The 18,048-nt window shown below is 39.5% G+C and overlaps 1 protein-coding gene across 9 annotated transcripts in view; it reads right to left on the reverse strand.

Moving 5' to 3' along the window:
- The window catches only part of FIRRM (FIGNL1 interacting regulator of recombination and mitosis), a 78,083-nt gene that overhangs the window by 31,706 nt on the left and 28,329 nt on the right, over positions 1–18,048 (reverse strand). For all 9 annotated transcript variants that reach the window (XM_087890181.1, XM_087890180.1, XM_087890182.1 and 6 more), the window contains 10 exons: positions 17,454–17,602; positions 16,712–16,841; positions 16,138–16,324; positions 15,462–15,544; positions 15,167–15,218; positions 14,305–14,394; positions 12,244–12,429; positions 11,558–11,680; positions 10,827–10,922; positions 9,482–9,595 (listed from right to left, as the gene is read on the reverse strand). In XM_087890181.1, coding sequence (XP_087746307.1) covers positions 9,482–9,595; positions 10,827–10,922; positions 11,558–11,680; positions 12,244–12,429; positions 14,305–14,394; positions 15,167–15,218; positions 15,462–15,544; positions 16,138–16,324; positions 16,712–16,841; positions 17,454–17,602 — 1,210 coding nt within the window. The remainder of the gene's footprint in view (positions 1–9,481; positions 9,596–10,826; positions 10,923–11,557; positions 11,681–12,243; positions 12,430–14,304; positions 14,395–15,166; positions 15,219–15,461; positions 15,545–16,137; positions 16,325–16,711; positions 16,842–17,453; positions 17,603–18,048) is intronic.

Here is an 18,048-nt window from a genome sequence, read left to right on the forward strand (position 1 = left end):
TTTCCAGGGCGGCCTCACAGGCCAGATCTACGTATCCTGCCAGCCGGGCCTTGAGTTTGACACCACTGACATATACCAACAAATTATATTCATCAGGGCAGTAAAGAAATGGAAATATCTCACATATTAGTGACTGTTAGTTTAAAATAAATTTAGAATCAAGCCCAGATAGGTGTCTTCATCAAATTTCTGCTCCTATGAAAAAACTATGGCCATATTTAGGGCATGTCAAATTTTTCAACTTTCAATTTCCAAACATTAGGGATGCTCAAAAGTTATGACATGTCTGGTAAAGATTTTAGGTTACTTTAATATAATTTAGATGTGCTTGGTAAATAACTACATAAATATAACTTTTAAACATTTTTTGGTTTAATTTCACAGGTTTAGCCGTCTTTCTCTTTTTATTAAATATTATTTTGCCTGAGAGCGTTAATATTGCTGACCTCGTTTCCCTTGAGTGTGATAACTGATCTGTATTGGCTTCTAAAAAAAGAACAAGACTGGGAACATTCACTCATATGAGCAACCTAATGGGGACGGACAGAGACTTGTTGCCATCTGAACTCCCAACACTGTGAGACATTCTCAGATATTGTTCTGTCCCCGTCTCACACACGCACATCCACAGACAGTCAATAATGAAATAAACCAGCCGACAAAGTTTTCTCTAAGAGCAGAATTGGCAGCAACCCAGTGGCTGGCTGCCAAGTGTCTTTTACTTACGAAAGGAATGTTTTTTCAAAGCCAACACACAAAAGATAAAAGAATATTCAAAAAGTCCAGCAATGCAGAGAGGTTTATTCAATATGTTTTTGCTGGTCACAGAGCTTGAACGGCCACCACACTCCCTTTTATACCCTGTGGGGTGTGGTCCAGTGACTCAGCCTAATCCCTAGCACGCCTCTTCCTCTGCTGCGCGCGCTTATCTCTGTGACGCTGTCGAGGGTCCAGCCAAGACTCATCATCATCATCATTACTGTCCACCTGCGGCTGCGTGGAAGTGCTTGGCCCCGGGCCTATCTCTTGGCCTTCGGAGGACACCGGAGGCATTGCCAGAGAGGATGGTCCTGGAGAGGGAGGCCTTGCCAACTCCTCTCCTTCACTCTCGGAGTCCTCTCCTGCTGATAACACAGGCTCGGTGATCGGAGCCACAACAGATATGGCCTGCTATTAAGAAAACAAACTAGTGATGATGCTACAAACTACCCAGCAGCCAGTCTTGCAAGAGACATATATCCAAAAGTGCTTGAAAAGTGGGAACAAGTGAACAATTCTTTTGTGACCCCTGTTGTTAATTCATGAGTGACAATCTTGAACAAGATCCAAGAGAGCTAGGATCAAACCAAAAACATATCTCTTGGCAGAGGAAAGCTAGAGGTCAAAGAGACTTTCACTGTGAAACTTGACAAACTGTTTAACATTCTCAACTGTAAATGTCAAATTGTTCTGTGTGCCAAATTCGGCTGCCCTGCCCTGCTGGCTGCAAAAAAGAAGCTCACGTTAACTGTATCTGCCCTAAGGAGATGAAGATACCATTGAAGGAACTTGTTTTTGTTAAAGAGAGGCCAGATTGGTTCTTTTGGATTGCATCAGATTGGTTGCCAGATGTCCCAAGGAGAAACGACCAGTGAAAAGGCAAAAGCAGCAAGGTGATGAGAGACAGAGGCTCATTAAATATAAGCAGAGAAGTATTCCAGACATTCCGATACTGACAAATGAAATAATTATCTCTTATGATGAAAATGAAGGACAGACAGATGAATGATGAGGAAGATGAATGTGATGGAAGTTATGAAGCCTTAGACCAAACACACATGTCCTCAACTTCAAAAAACAGTAGATTAGAAATAACAAATGATGCTATGCAGAGCATTAATTATTTAATATGGTGTTGATCTACGTGCCACTGCTGCATTCATAGATGCTGGCTTAATCACCAAAGAAGACAAGAGACTTGTAGTTGACCACAATACAGTCAAGAGAGCCCAGGAAAAAATTATGAAGTCTCTAGATCAAGAATTTGATGATCTCTGTATGAAGAGCGAAATAGAATGCATCTTCTTTGATGGCCATATTGATGCAACTAAAGTTATGCTGAAAGCAAACAATTCAACCACCAATTCCCCAGTACCATCAAAGAAGAACATTAATCTGTGCGCAGTGAGCTGGGTGGAAGATATCTTTATTATTTCATTCCAGAGAATGGCTCAAAACAGGAAGCTTGACCGGAGGTTATCTGGTTGGTGTGTCCATTCCACACGAATAAGTTACCTCTATGACACTTAATCACAAAATTGGATGGGAAGACCTTGTCTAACAACAAATGGGCAGGTAAAATTGGCAACATGCTATACACCACAACGGAACTTGACATTGTTCCTTCATTCACCAGAGTTTCAATTGGTGAGCCTCTCATTTCACTGAGCGACAGTGTTGTAAAGGATCTCTCTACTGATCAAGTGTATGGATATAGGATCACACAGGCAATATGGACAGGAGAACTTCCCACAGATCTGGGAAGTTTGGCTTGGTCCCGTAAGCCATTCATGCAGATTGACAACTGCAAATAGGCTTTGTCGAATATGGGCTTCAAAACATGGCTTTAAAGGCCAAACTCTCCAAAAGTTAAGAATGATAGTGGTATACATAATTGGTGTGTACTACCCTTGCTGATTCAACATCAAAGTAAAACATTCCTGGATTGAAGGCCGACGTCATGTATTGTTCCAGCTGCAGCAAGTCAGACTGCAAAGAAGGCTGTAGTAGATGCTGTTTTGCCAACCATGCAACGCTCAGTATGGTATGCTTTCAGTGAAATGATAATCCACTCTTGTGTTCAGATGCCATTCAAGAGGAAAGCTGGTGTGCAAATGATCATTGACTTGAGGAGAATAGAATAGAATAGAATAGAATAGAATAGAATAGAATAGAATAGAATAGAATAGAATAGAATAGAATAGAACAGAACAGAACAGAACAGAACAGAACAACAGAGTTGGAAGGTACCTTGGAGGTCTTCTAGTCAACCCCCTGCTTAGGTAGGAAACCCTACACCACCTCAGACAAATGGGTATCCAATCTCTTCTTAAAAACTTCCAGTGTTGGAGCATTTACAACTTCTGGAAGCAAGTTGTTCCACTGATTAATTGTTCTAATTGTCAGGAAATTTCTTTAGTTCTAAGTTGCTTCCCTCCTTGATTAGTTTCCAACCATTGCTTCATGTCCTACCCTCAGGTGCTTTGGAGAATAGCTTAACTCCTTCTTTGTGGCAGCCCCTGAGATATTGGAACACTGCTATCATATCACCCCTAGTCCTTCTTTTCATCAGACTAGACATACCCAGTACCAGCAATTGTTCTTTGTATGTCTTAGCCTCCAGTCCTCTAATCATCTTTGCTACTCTTCTCTGCACTCTTTCTAGCGTCTCAACATCCTTCTTACATTGTGGTGACCAAAACTAGATGCAGTATTCCAAGTGTGGCTTTCCCAAGGTATTATAAAATGGTATTAACACTTCACGTGACCTTGATTCTATCCCTCTGTTTATGCAGCCTAGAACTGTGTTGGCTTTTTTTGGCAGCTGGCTCATATTTAAATGATTGTCCACTAGGACTCCAAGATCCCTCTCACAGATACTACTATTGAGCAAGGTACCACATATACTATATCTGTGTATTTTGTTTTTCTTGCTTAAATGTAGAACATTACTTTTTTCACCATTGAATTTCATTTTGTTAGATAGCACCCAAGTCTGTCAAGATCCTTCTGTATCTTATCTTCCTAGCCTATCTTCTGGAGTGTTGCCTATTCCTGCTAGCTTGGTGTCATTTGCAAATTTGATGAGTTCCCCATCTATCTCTTCGTCCAAATCACTGATGAAGATGTTGAAGAGTACTGGGCCTAAAACAGAGTCTTGGGGTACCCCACTGCATACTTCCCTCCATGTAGATGCAGTTCCATTAAGGACTATACCAGTGGTTCTCAACCTTCCTAATGCCGCGACCCTTTAATACAGTTCCTCATGTTGTGGTGACCCCCAACCAGGGGTGCGTTCTAAATTTTTTTACTACCGGTTCTGTGGGCGTGGCTTGTTTTGTGGGCGTGGCTTGGAAGTCATGTGACCAGGTGGCCATGGCTATGTGTATAGGGACTACTCAGAGGGCTGAAAAAAGTCATTTCTGACAGGTCCTCGGACTTTTGACTGGTCCTCACACTTATGACCATCCTCACATTTATGCCTGTGCAGCATTCTTAACAACCATGTCGCTCATTTCACAACTACTTCTCTTCAACATGGTATAAGATAGGGCAAAAAACGTAAAATGTGAGGACAGTCGTAAATTCGAGGACTGGTCAAAAGTGCGAGGACCAGTCAAAAATAACTTTTTCAGCCCTCTGAGTAGTCCCTGTGCACAAAAGGACTACCCAGAGGGCTGAAAAAAGTGATTTCTGACAGGTCCTCGCACTTTTGACCAGTCTTCGCACTTATGACTGGTCATCATTTATGCCCATTCTAGCATTCTTAACAACCGTGTCACTCATTTCACAACTGCTTCTCTTCACCATGGTGACAAGATAGGGCAAAAAAGTAAATTGTGAGGACAGTCGTAAGTTCGAGGACTGGTCAAAAGTGCGAGGACCAGTCAAAAATAACTTTTACAGTCCTCTGAGTAGTCCATAGGCATAAAAGGATACAGCAATAGAGAGGGATGAAGGAAGGGAAGGGAAATTAGAGTAGGAGTGAGGGTAAGAGAGGGAGGAAGAGAGGAGGAGAAGGAGAAAGAAAGTGGAAGTAGGGAGGAGAAGAAGAGGGGGGGAAGAGAAAGTAAGAAGGAAAGAAAAGACAGAGGTGGTAGGTTTGAGGAGAAAGATTGTTGTACAATAAAAAAGATGAAAGGGAAGAAAGCCCTAAAGATATAAGATAAAGAATGAATTGTTAAACTTTAAAGAATAAAAGAGAACAAATAGGAATAAATAGCAATAATTAGAAACACACACAAACATACCATGTATTTTCTTTGAACAGAGTATTTGGCCGGTTCACAAATTTAAATTTAAATTTATCAAATCCCTTACTGAAGTCCAAGTAAATTATATCGACAGCATTCCTCTGGTCCACTAATTCTGACACTTTGTCAAAGAATGCATTAAGATTAGTCTTGGCATGATCTGTTTTTGACAAATCCATGTTGGCTTTTGGTTATTACTTTGTTTGCTTCTAGGTGTTTGCTGATTTGTTGCTTGAGTATCTTTTCCAGAATCTTCCCTGGTATTGAGGTCAGGCTGATAGGTCTGTAGTTTCCTGGATCTATTTGTTTTTTCCTTTTTTGAAAATGGGAACTACATCAGCTCTTTTCAGTCCTCTGGCAGTTCCTCGGGGCTCCAGGATCTTTGAAAGATATAGTTCAGTGGTTCTGAAATCTCGTCTCCCAATTCCTTCAGAATCTTAGGGTGTAATCCATCTGGTCCTGGTGATTTGAACTTTTCTAGGGTAGACAAGTGCTCACTTACCATTTTCTTCCCTATTTTAACTTGTCTGTTTTTGTGGTGCTATTTTTGGTAGGTTGGACTGTTTTTTCCCTTTGTGTAAAGACAAATGCAAAAAACAAGTTAAGTAGTTCTGCTTTCTCCCTGTTGCTTGTCACCTTCTTGTCACTTTCTCCCAGCAATGGACCAATTGTTTCCTTGACTTTTTTCTTGTTTTTAACATGTTGGAAGAAGCTTTTTTTGGTTATTTTTTACTTTTGTTGCAAGTCTTTGTTCATTGTGAGCCTTAACTTTCCTCACTTCATCTTTGCAGGCGTGGAATATTTGCTGATATTCTGCCCCTTTCCACTTTTTATACTTGGCGTTTTTGTGTTTCAATTTGTCAGAGAGTTCTTTATGCAGCCATGCTGGGTTTTTTTGAGCTGTTATTTTTCTTCTTCATACTATGCTAGACAGAGCTTTTATTGAAGATAATGATGCGCTGGGAGATTTTGCTGTATGTGCAAGAAAAACGCCTTTAATCAACACCAGAGTATCTACTTTGATGGAGCTGATTGACTGGTCTAAAGGTGTATATGAGCCACCTTTGATGTGCAAACTGACTGTAGCAGCAATAAAGAAGTTCATTGATGAACCAATGCAAGTACCACAATGGCCCTGTCATGCCCAATCAATAGAGAGATGTCTGAAACAGGTCCCAGAGGCAGCAAGCAGAGTGTATACACATGAGAAACACAAGTACAAATCAAAGCAAGGCTTGATGAAACTCACTTAAACATTTTTGTAACTCAGATAATTGCTTATTTATGTTAGTTTATGATTGCATGCTTTATTTTTTACTTAGCTAGATAAGTTTCATGCAGAAAAAAACTTTGAATTTTTGTAGCACAAGGTGTAATTTTGAGAAGATGAAAGTTAACAGTATTTGGGTTACAGGAGTCTTTTGTGGAGTATATAATCAGGCATGGATTTACCATACCAAGCTAAACATTGTACAATTGCAAAAATAAAAGCAGATTTGAAATCTTGGTATAAAAACATGTATTTTAGAACTCCTCACTGAAAAAAATTGGAAAAAAATAATTTCCACCCCATTAAGTGAAACACTCTAAATTATAGTATGTTTTTTGTGACCTAACACTATCAATTTTCCAGTACTTGAAGAGAGAAAAACCAAACAAACACAGTCCTCACTGCCAAATCTGTACTTGAGATTTACCCAATCTTGCTTATTTTGATACATTTGTAAGAAACTTGAATTATTTCAAGTTGTTATGTGATTTACTAATCAGATTTTTATTCTAATCCAAATTCCATCAAAATGGATAGCTGGTTTTTAAATCTTTTGGTGGGGAAAAATGGTTGTAACTTCTGAAAGATTGAAAGAACCTGTCTACATTTTGGGGAAGGGGGGTTGGGGAGAAATAGGGAGATAGGTTAGTATGAACCTGTAGCTCTTATTCCAAAGAGATAACTGTGTCAACAACTCAGAATGTATCAATTCAAACTATGATTTTCATTATTGCGACAAAGATAGTTTCAGACACCTATAGGAATTCTTGTAAAAAAGCAGGCAATAATCCCTGTACGTAATGAAACAAAACATCTATCTGAGAAAGAATTCCTGATTTTGACTCAGTTTATTTTTGTTCTCCACAATGTCACTGCATCACAAATGTCTTGCATGATCACTCTGTCATATGCTTTTGATGTTGAGCAGATATGCATTTTGATATACTGATCTGAGATAAGATATTTAAGGTTGTAGAGTTCTCTATAGTTCTGGGTTATAGGTATCTGCAGAAATATTTCCTATTAACATCAAGTAAATTGCTTCCTTTTCACACTATTAAGATTTGTCTTTGCTATTATGGACTAAGCCAAGGCAAGCACTCTCATTTCATTCAAACTTCTTGTTAGTTAAGTATTGCCAGTAAAATAAATTGGCCTCTTCATCTTCATATTCTATCAGAACAACTGGTTTGTCCATGGCTTTCTATGTAAAGATCTACCGAAACTTTGGCTTGACTTGAAACAATTATCTTATCATTACCAACTAGACAGGAGAGTTAATTTGAATGTCACCTACAGTTCTGTAACTTCAATAATTATAATAGCTCATAATATCTTAATACATGTCTTTGATGTAGAGGACAGACTGGTTATCTGTAAATAGTAGCACACTTTCCCTCTCCACTGGCCTCTATATTGGTTATTGAAGACTGAGAGAGAATTCTGCCTCCTGTCAACAACATTTCTCAGCTTTAGGACATTTTATCTAAATGTAGATCTGCATGTTTAGACTACAATCATTATTCCTCTTTGTATTAATACAGTATTCAGGAGCCAGTGCTGAAAAGTAACATCTCAACCGCTATTCCTTATTTTTACTCTAGATTTAGATTTAGATTTTATTGAACTTCTATACCTATACATATAAACATTCTATACATATAAACCACAAAATTTAAGAACAATTTAAAAAACAAATATATAAAATTTGGCCCACAAAATTAAAAACTAACAAACACCCAATTTAAAAATTCCTATTAGGCCAGCCCGGCTTGTTGGAATAAAAGAGTTTTCAGGGCGCGGCAAAAGGTATGCAGGTTGGGGATCATATGAACCTCTAGGGGCAGCTCATTCCAGAGGGCTGGTGCCCCCACAGAGAAGGCTCTCCCCCGGGTGTCGCCAGTTGACATTGTTTGGCCGACGGCACCCTGAGGAGCCCCCCTCTGTGGGAGCGTATTGGCCAGTGAGAGGCTATCAGCGGCAGAAGGTGATCTCGTATATACCCCGATCCTAAGCCATGGAGCACTTTAAAGGTGGTAACCAACACCTTGAATCGCACCCGGAAGACCACCGGGAGCCAGTGCAGCTCGCGCAGGAGAGGCGTTACATGGGTGCGCCATGTCGCCCCCATAATCACCCACGCAGCCGCATTCTGGACCAGTTGGGGCCTCCGAGTGCTCTTCAAGGGGAGCCCCATGTAGAGAGCATTACAGTAGTCCAAACAGGACATGACGAGGGCATGAGTGACCGTGCGCAGGGCATCCCGGTCCAGAAAGGGACACAACTGGTGTATCAGGCGAATCTGATAAAAAGCTCCCCTGGCCACGGCCGTCATATGATCTTCCAAAGTCAGCCGTGCATCCAGGAGAATACCCAAGTTGCGAGCCCTCTCTGAGGGGGCCAAGATCTCGCCCCCAATAGTCAGCAATGGAACCAGGTGACTATACCGGGACGCTGGGAGCCACAGCCACTCGGTCTTGGAAGGGTTGAGTCTGAGCTTGTTTCTCCCCATCCAGATCCGCATGGCCTCCAGGCACCGGGACATCACGTCAAGGGCATCATTGGGATGGTCCGGGGTGGAGATGTACAGCTGGGTGTCGTCAGCGTACTGGTGGAACTTCACCCCGAAACCACGGATGATCTCACCCAGCGGCTTCACATAAATGTTGAACAGAAGGAGCGAGAGGACTGACCCTTGCGGCACCCCACAAACAAGGCACCTCGAGGTCGACCTCTGTCCCCCTGCCAACACAAATTGCATACGGTCGGAGAGGAAGGAGGAGAACCACCGCAAAACGGTACCCCCCACTCCCAACCCCTCCAATCGTCGCAGCATACCATGGTCGATGGTATCAAAAGCCACTAAGAGGTCTAATAGGACCAGGACAGAGGAACAGCCCCTGTCCCGAGTCCTCCAGAGATCATCAACCAATGCGACCAATGCCGTTTCCGTGCTGTACCCCGGCCTGAAGCCCGACTGGAACGGATCTAGATAGACAGCTTCATCCAGGTACTGGGGAAGTTGTCGCGCCACCACACTCTCAACAACCTTCGCAACAAAGCGAAGGTTGGAGACTGGACGATAGTTCGCTAATACAGCCGGGTCCAGGGAGGGCTTCTTCTATAATTGTTCCAAAGATTACATCAAAGAAAATACATACAGAAAAGAGAGAACAGAATGACAGTTCTCTTTATTTACCTGGAAATCTGGAGGAATAATAGGTCTTCCCACTGAAGAAAGAAAATCTAACACTGCAATCACAACATGATCAGGGGAATTCAATTGCAAAAGGGAAGTTTGTAGTGAAAGTATCTATGGAGAAAATAAGTATCAAACAAGAAAAATTGCAGAAAATAAATTATACTGAATAATTTTTGATGCTGCTTTTTATGATCAATATTCAATTTGCTCATTTATCCTTTCTTCCTTTTTATAAGATAAACTGCTTACCTTTAGCTCATGAAGACACTATTGCATATAATATTCAGTAAAATAAAAAATGAGTGCTGAAGCATTCTGAAAAACTCATTTATGTAAGTAGCAGCTCATTTTGGACTGAGTTTATACTTTCTCTCAGAACTGCAATAGTCCTATCTTGTTTTGTGAATATCACACTCTCACACATATGTTATTGTTTGATTTGTACTGATTTTATGCTAACACAGAAAGAGAATTCAATGTCATCAATATATTGTAACACTATACCCATCCAAAATGTGAGCCTAAATTAAAATGGAACAAAATTATAGGTGGTCCTCTGTTAACGACAGCAATTTCATTATCGAATTTCCATCATTAATGGCACGGTTCTAAAGTACAATGTCATGGGGCTACACCGGTTACCAACAGCAATTCTGGCAGTTCTGATTGCCATCATTAAGCAAATCCTGCACTCTCATTAAGCAAGAAAAGTACAGCCACATTTGTGACATATGAAAAATTAAGATTTAATAAACAAATGATAGAAATAGGACGGTGATGGTAATTGTGAAATTGTAATTGTATTTTTAGCCTTAAGAAAACATGGAGGAAGATAGCAGAATTCAAATACCAGAAAAGATGTTACACAGAAGAAAGTAAAGACATGTTTTTTCTTGTTCTAGAGAGTGGGTCATAGAAAAAACTTTTTTAAAAATTAGAAGACAGAAGATTCTGATGGCAAGTCAGAAAGACCTTTCTAACAGTGAGAGTGTTTTGATAGCAGAACCAGTTACCAGAAATAGAGGGCTCAACTTTACTGATTGTGTTCAAATGTAGGCTAGCTGTCATTTGTCTCAGATGTTTTAATTTGGAGTTATTCACTGAACAGGGAAATTAACGAACTTTGGGAAGCATGAAGTAGTTTGGCTTATTCGTTACCAGACTTTCCACAATTTGATAAAGAATGGCAGGAATGTGGCATTTTCATATTCCCACAATTGATATAACCCCAGATTATTTATTTATACATTATGTATATTTAACTAAAACTAGCTTTGAAAAGCAGTACATTAGTCAATTGTGCATCTAAATCAAGCCTACCACCCACCAAATCTTTTCTTACCTGAATTAGCAACTGTGGTTCTAATCTTTCAATGAACAGCTGGAGAAGCTGAAGTGTCAAGCAAAACGTCTGCTGGAAACAGGCTAGACTGGATATCTTAATTGATAGAAGTAACATTTTGTGTCACCCCAAGCTCCCATTTCTCTGTTTAAACAAGATTCTGGAACTACACATGCAGTTGCTAATATTAACGTCAGGAAGAGATACATAATTTCTTTGTTGCAGCAGTCAGTTTTATTATTGATCAACTACTTGGCTTATTAAAATCCATATTTTAAAACTTACAGAGTAGGTACCCTTCTTGAATATTGAATTATGAATTAAACTACCTTTTAAATAAGAGGATACAGTTTAAAAAATTATTCTCCATTGGCTTCTAAGATTTCAGGGAACATGGTAGTGATAAAAGGAGAGAGGCTTAATACACTTATTTCATAGAAAATGGAGAAAAAAACCATGCCATTGAAAACGGTCATTTTGCCAAAGATAAATTGGGACTACACAGAACATTTTTCTTCTGGCAAACAACAGATATTGCAATCACATTTTATATGATGTGATGTTTGATTTGTCCTGGGAAGCTATTACAATGAGGTAGAACTCCAGGTATTAAAACAAAAAGCAGGAATAAGATGGAATACGATTTCCATTTCACTAGCAAAAATATTTTATATCTCCCTCATTATATCTAAAGAAGTCAAGCAAATGCAGCTGAAATTAACATTCTTTACCTGTGTAGCTGACAGATGGACTGCAATCTGGCCAAGAGCTCCCATCAGTGCTGCTTGCTCTTCCTCCTTCAGGGTCTCCCTAGCACTCTGGCACATAGACAGCAAGGCTGAGAGAGCCATGTTCTAGGAACCAAGGGAAGAATTGTAAGAAGATAGAAATAATGTAAGAATCATCTTGCAACAGAACAACTCCTCCAGTATGGAGTTCTAATGAAATTATCTTCCAAGATTAAATGCCTACAGCAGTGCTTTAGTACAAGAATTTAAAGAGAAGTTCAGAGGCTATAAAACCAAAATTAAGGTAAATCAATTATGTTGGGTTTTTGTTGGAATATTCGGTTCTCTAAAAGCAGCAGAAGCTATTTCTGTACGCTCTGGTTTTCTCTGCAATCACAAGGAGGAGGAAAATAACTAACTGCGCTCTCTTTCAAGTAATAGCTTTGTAATTCAGAACTTTCCATCCTTCATGGAGATTCACTGCAGTAGATGGTGCTGGATACAGTCAGGCCACTCTTCTTTATAAAGCCAGGAATCATTAAATCCCGTATTATGAAAAACCACAGGATATTGGTCTATCTGTCTATATGTGCAAGATTCTCAGAAAAGATGGGAACTAAGGAAGACAAAACAACCCCCATGAGTTTTTAATTCATAAAAAGAATCCTTCGATTCACACTTTTTCTTACTATTTGTGGAAGTTCATTCAATGACTTTTCACTATTCAGCCACTCCTGACATCGCACAAGTCCTGCCACAAAAAGTTCATGAGCAACCTGATGTCTATGTAATGGTAACAGAGCCTGGAGAGAAAGGTGTTGCCACAGTAGTAAGTTCTCAGAATCTTTTGGAAGAAACTTTTGGGTGAATTTTATCTATAAAGAAATGAAAAAAAAAAAGCATGGGATAAACGCTGCATGAAAGTGGAAAAAATTCAACAATTTACTCTTCTATCCAGAATATAGCTGTCTTCCACCCACAGCAATAACTCTAAAATATATTTATACTTTTAACACTAAAAGAAAAGGCTGAAAAGAAATCTTCAGTCAGTTAGATGCTCTGAGGAATGCAATTTTAACAACCTTTCCACAGTGATTTTTTTGGAATTACATTCAACTATTCCTCTTCTCATACAAATACAAGCAAGACCCTATCACAAGCTACCAATGTCACTTTTAGGCTATCATCATTTATAAGCTGTTTACTAAATACAGAAAGCCAAAGAGGCTTCTGCCTAGTTTTCAGAAGAGTGTTTTTGTTTTGTTTTGTGGGAAGGGCTCTGATTTTTAAGTTATGCAAAACCTATTTGGGGACTTATACAATAATTTCCATTTATTGGTTGTCTTCAAATGACGGGAATTGTGACATTAATTTCAGTAATATTTATGACAGGAGCCCTGGGAATGCACAGAAGCCTATTGGCTGCTGTCTACCCTGCTCTAAGATATTCTAAATTATATCATGAGCAGCCACAAAAGGCACATGATAGAAACACAGAGGCCACAATGAAGAACATTGAAAGGTATTTCTAGCCATCTTAAATATTTCATACCAGGTGGAAAAGTAATTGATAGTCAAATTAAGGGAAAAGAAAATCTTCCTTTTTCATTCCATGTTATAATTAATCATCAGAAATAAAGTGTCCTGCAATAATGAGCAAGTATACCGTGTTTCCCAAAAAATAGGACATGTCCCGAAAATAAGACCAAGCCTGATTTTTGGGGTGGGCATAAATATGCGCCCTCCCCCGAAAATAAGCCCTAGTCAAGGGGTGGGCATGGCCAGCACAGAAGGCAGCCTTTCCCTTCCCCAGTCACCTCCTGGAGGTTCAGCCCCTTAATTGCTGCCTGCTGATCAGCTAAGCCAGCGAGAGCTGTGCAACTCGGCCTAGATATCCAGAGCCCCTCCCCAGCTGCCGGCCTCCTCCCCCTTTTCCTGCCGATCTTTCCGTACTTGGGATCGCATCCCCAAAATGCTCCATCCGAAGCCTTCAGCCTTGCAATTCTGGAAGGGGCATCTGTGTTGTGATCCCAAAGAAAGAACGGTGTGTGTGTGTGTGTGTGTGTGTGTGTGTGTGTGTGTGTGTGTGTGTGAGAGAGAGAGAGAGAGAGAGAGAGAGAGAGAGAGGGAGAGAGAAAGAGAAAGAGAAAGAGAAAGAGAAAGAGAAAGAGAAAGAGAAAGAGAGAGAGAAAGAGAAAGAGAGAGAGAGAGAGAGGGAAACCGCTGTGACATTTATTGAAAGCAGCAACCAGCCAGAAAAGGGCATGTCCTCCCTAAGCGAAAGGGTGCACTGCAGGAGCCTCAGGCCAGGGAGGCAGCGACCGAAAGTGGTGAGGCTCTGGACGGGTTTGGCTCGCTGCTATGAGCGAATTTGTGCGCGCCTCTTGGCCGGTTTGGCTCAAGGGGAGGGGAGGCTGCGCGGAGAGCTTGGAGAAGGGCGGTCGAAGGAGAGCGCGGGCGGGCAGGCTAGGGGAAGTGCCGCACTGGGCCTTTAAGCCTTCTCCCCCTCCCCACCTGCCACCCACAAATTGTGCCCCAAAATAATAAGACCCCCCCCCCCGAAAATAAGGCCAAGCCCTTATTTCGGGCTTCAAAAAAATATAAGACAGGGTCTTATTTTTGGGGAAACACGGTATTTTACCATTCATTGCAAACAAACAAAAAAACCTGATTCATATTAGCTAGTGAGTTGATATTCACAATGAAGAAGGATAGCTCAATATTTATAAGCTGACGCAGGTGAGACTTGCCTGGTGATCTGGGGCCATCAGAAAGAGCAAACGTCGTAATAGCACCCCTAGGAAAGAGACTTGATAACATTCAGCAGGACAAGCTTTTACCTAAATTTGAACACAAAACAGATGGTTTTTAAACGAAACAATATTTAATCAACTTTATCTGAATTCCCAGGATCTGCACCTATGCACAGATTGGCCTAATTTTAGGCAACAATTAATCCATCATCATATTTATCTCAACATTTATAAATTCGTCATCAGAAATGCAAAATTTCTGCCATAAAGACTATCTAGCCTAACTGACCAAATCAATCTCTTCAAATGCACTTATTTTGCTTTCATAAGAAGAGTTTCTTCTTATTCAGAAGTTTAATATCAAAGCACACAAAAAACAAGAAATGGTTTAGTAAAGGTCCCGACAACTTAAGTAAAAATACAAAACACATTTTTAAAAAATGCTTACCAAAATTAATCACAACTGAGCACTCCAAAAGAATTTCACCCAAGTCCCAACATTTCAGGGAAAGAGCCCCAAGAGAAACACTGGCTTGGCCAGGAATACAGCTTTAAGTAATCTGAAAGCACTCAGTTTAGATATGTGCCCATCATCACCAATGCAGTAATCAATTTGACTATTTTTTCTTTTACTCCTGTTTTTCTAAATTACAAAAGCAGCATTTAGCATTTTGTGTATAAGCAAGTCAGGCAAAGGAGGGGAGAAATTAGCATTTCCCTATTATTATAAAATAACACTTTCCAAGGTATCAAAAACTCTGGAATTAAACCATTTAAACTTTACATTGTTCTTTGCCTGACTTTACTATTTCTGCTTAGTTCAAATTAGCTTTTTATAAGAAAACCAAATGCCACTTACCACGTGTGCTATTATAAATGCATGGTGTGCACATAGGTCTTCTGTTCCATACCTAGAAGATGAGAAAGACAGCAAGATTAGTATATAAATCCATGACCAGTCAATCACTATTACTCTGGAATGATCTTTCAATGGGAACATCTGAATTCAAATTTTCATTTAGTTCTAAGCAAGCGCATTTTTACCCTGAATGGAAAAAAATGGAATAACTGTAATGTAAGGGATAAGTAGATAAGCAGCTCTTGTGTCACCCTTTGTTGTAGCCCCTCATCCTTCAGCACACCTTTGATCTTACCGGGCAAGGAAGCACCAGACATCCATAGCTAGGAGAGCCATGATCATATTTGGACCTAATAGAGTTTCCAGCAGGAAAGATTCCTAAACATTAAACAGATAACAAACAGACACAGAGAAATCAAAAGTTGGTTTTTTAATTATCATCCCATAGGCAGTAAAGAGAAAAGGCAGACTCCCAGCTGAATAGAACTACAGAAAAATACTTTAGGATCTGACTAGCAGCTTTGAGCGTATTTTGAAATTATACATAATAATTGTTGCATTAAGAAATCATGATTCCATTAGGGAGAAAGCAGAGGTGGGCTGCTGCCGGTTCAGACCGGTTTGGGTGAACCGGCAGTTCCGACCAGTGGCTGGGCCAGCCCACCTGCCCTGGCGCTATCCCGTTGTATATAATTGCTGTTTTTTTAGGCCACGCGTGAGCAAAGTGAGCGAGCGTGCATGTGGGGAAATGGATGGAGGAAAGAGCAACAATGTACTGAAAGGTGAAGCTAATAAGAGCTCAATTTTAATAATGATAATATATTGTGTGCATTTCTTTTATTTTTAAATCAGTTATTGATGTACTAGTATAATCCACATTAGTGAAGCATGATCTATCCAAATCTCCCAAAATAAATGCCTGATTTTAAAGTTTAAAAACTCTTCAAGTTAAGAGTTGCAATATTCCTTACCAGTAAATGGAAATGTGAAACTGAGAGGGAAGTTATAAAGGTACACAAGTGGATGCAAACATAGTGGTAAAAGGTGAGAGGGCCCTCAGCTTGTTCTGTCTCTGTTGCTCTTTGCAAGAAGACAGGAAGGGAGAGCTCACTAGGGCACTGCTGAAGACTAAGCAATAAGGCTGCAAACAAGGGCAACCTGTGAGGAAACAGAACAGAAGAGTTCATGCTCTACAAAGTTCCTTGGTACTCGTCCTCACACATCACTAAAACAAATAGAGACTGAAGCATATTATTAATCACTAGATTTCTGGAAAAAAACAAACTGAAGGATGACACCAATTATATAAGTCAAATATAAGTTAGTATGTCATCATTAATATCGTAAACAGACTAATTTAAAACTCAATGTTGAATTTCACTTGCTTCATTAAAACCAAATACTACATTTCCTTCACTAGAACAATATAATCTGTTTTCATAAAGTAAGTTCAGGATGTGTCAAGGTCTTGGCTTATCAGCAGAGAATAATCAGGCTCAAATACAACCACACATGCCAACACAGATTCATGGCAGTAGAAAGCACCTGGGAATCTCTTCTGGGAGCTGACTTCCTCTGTTCCACAGGGCCTGCACATCCTGGGGCTGGGATGGTAACATCTCCATTAGAGAAAGAAGAAGCTGACACTGTGGAAAATGCAGCTCAGGAGAGAGAGCTGAAGTTTGGAATTTGGAAAAATAGACAGCAAACACATTTTGATTAAATAAATAACAAAATAAATACATAATTTGTATTGCCTTCTCAAGTTTGTCAAGTCTAACTAATCCACAAAAATGTACAGCCCTAAAAATACTAGAATTTATATCTTGATAGTGCATGGAACTGAAATTTGTAATGACAACCTAAACTATCTTACTAGGAAAACTATATTTTAAAAATATTTGCTATTCATAAGTTTAAACTGTATTTTTCTTTCTTTCCTGCTTTGGTCGTTAATCTCAGTTCTAATTAGCAGTTTGAAGAGTTAGAACCAATCTTGATTACTCATGCTTGAGCTATGATATATCTATAAAAGTAAAGAAATCAGATGCAGCTAACATATTTCTTACTTTATTTTTGTCTGAAAATCCCATTAGCTAGAAGAAAATAAAAAAAAAGTTGAATTAAGCAGATTATGTCAACATTAGATTTGAAAATGCACGCAATACTGTTGCAGTGAGTCTATATTTTACAAGACACAAATAAGGAAAAGAGCCTTTGTATATATAGTAATATTCCTTTGTGACAAGTTAAAATACTGGAGCATATTCAGGACTTTTAAACCTACCTAAAGTTTTACTTAACACGACTTCTACAAAAGGCCTAAAGGAAAGTAACGGCAGGAGGAGAGAATCCAGTGACATTAGGAATCCCCTGGCTATTTCATCCTGATGAGCCTCGGAAATCACCAGACCATGAAGACTTGGTGGAAACTTACTGTTGAAAAAGAATGCAGAGTGTCTCATTGCTGTATGCATTATGCAAGTCTCATTTCTTATACAGTACTTAACACGCCTTAACTATTGAGGTATAATATTAAATGAAAAAAAAATGAACTTTTAGGATTCAAAACAGTACATAGAGCCATTTACAGATTTTCAAATATTTTATTCCCAACTGATTAGAAGTTCAACGGTAGCATTTAGCACTTCAGAAAGACCTTATAAGATAACCAATGTACTGCAAGGCATAAGCTATTGTGAGCTACAATTTAATCAACACATATGGGAGGGCCTAATTGATATCAGATTTAAATATGCTGAGGCAGGGAGGAAAACTGAGGTAGTTTACAAAATCTTTACAAAATTGTTAGTCTTAAAAACTACAGGTAGTCCTCAACCTACGACCAAAATTGAGCCCAAAATTTCTGTTCCTAAGTGAGT

The sequence above is a fragment of the Pantherophis guttatus genome, chromosome 3, assembly GCF_059756535.1.
Source record: "Pantherophis guttatus breed Tessera chromosome 3, ASM5975653v1, whole genome shotgun sequence".
In the NCBI taxonomy this organism is placed as follows: Eukaryota; Metazoa; Chordata; class Lepidosauria; order Squamata; family Colubridae; genus Pantherophis; species Pantherophis guttatus.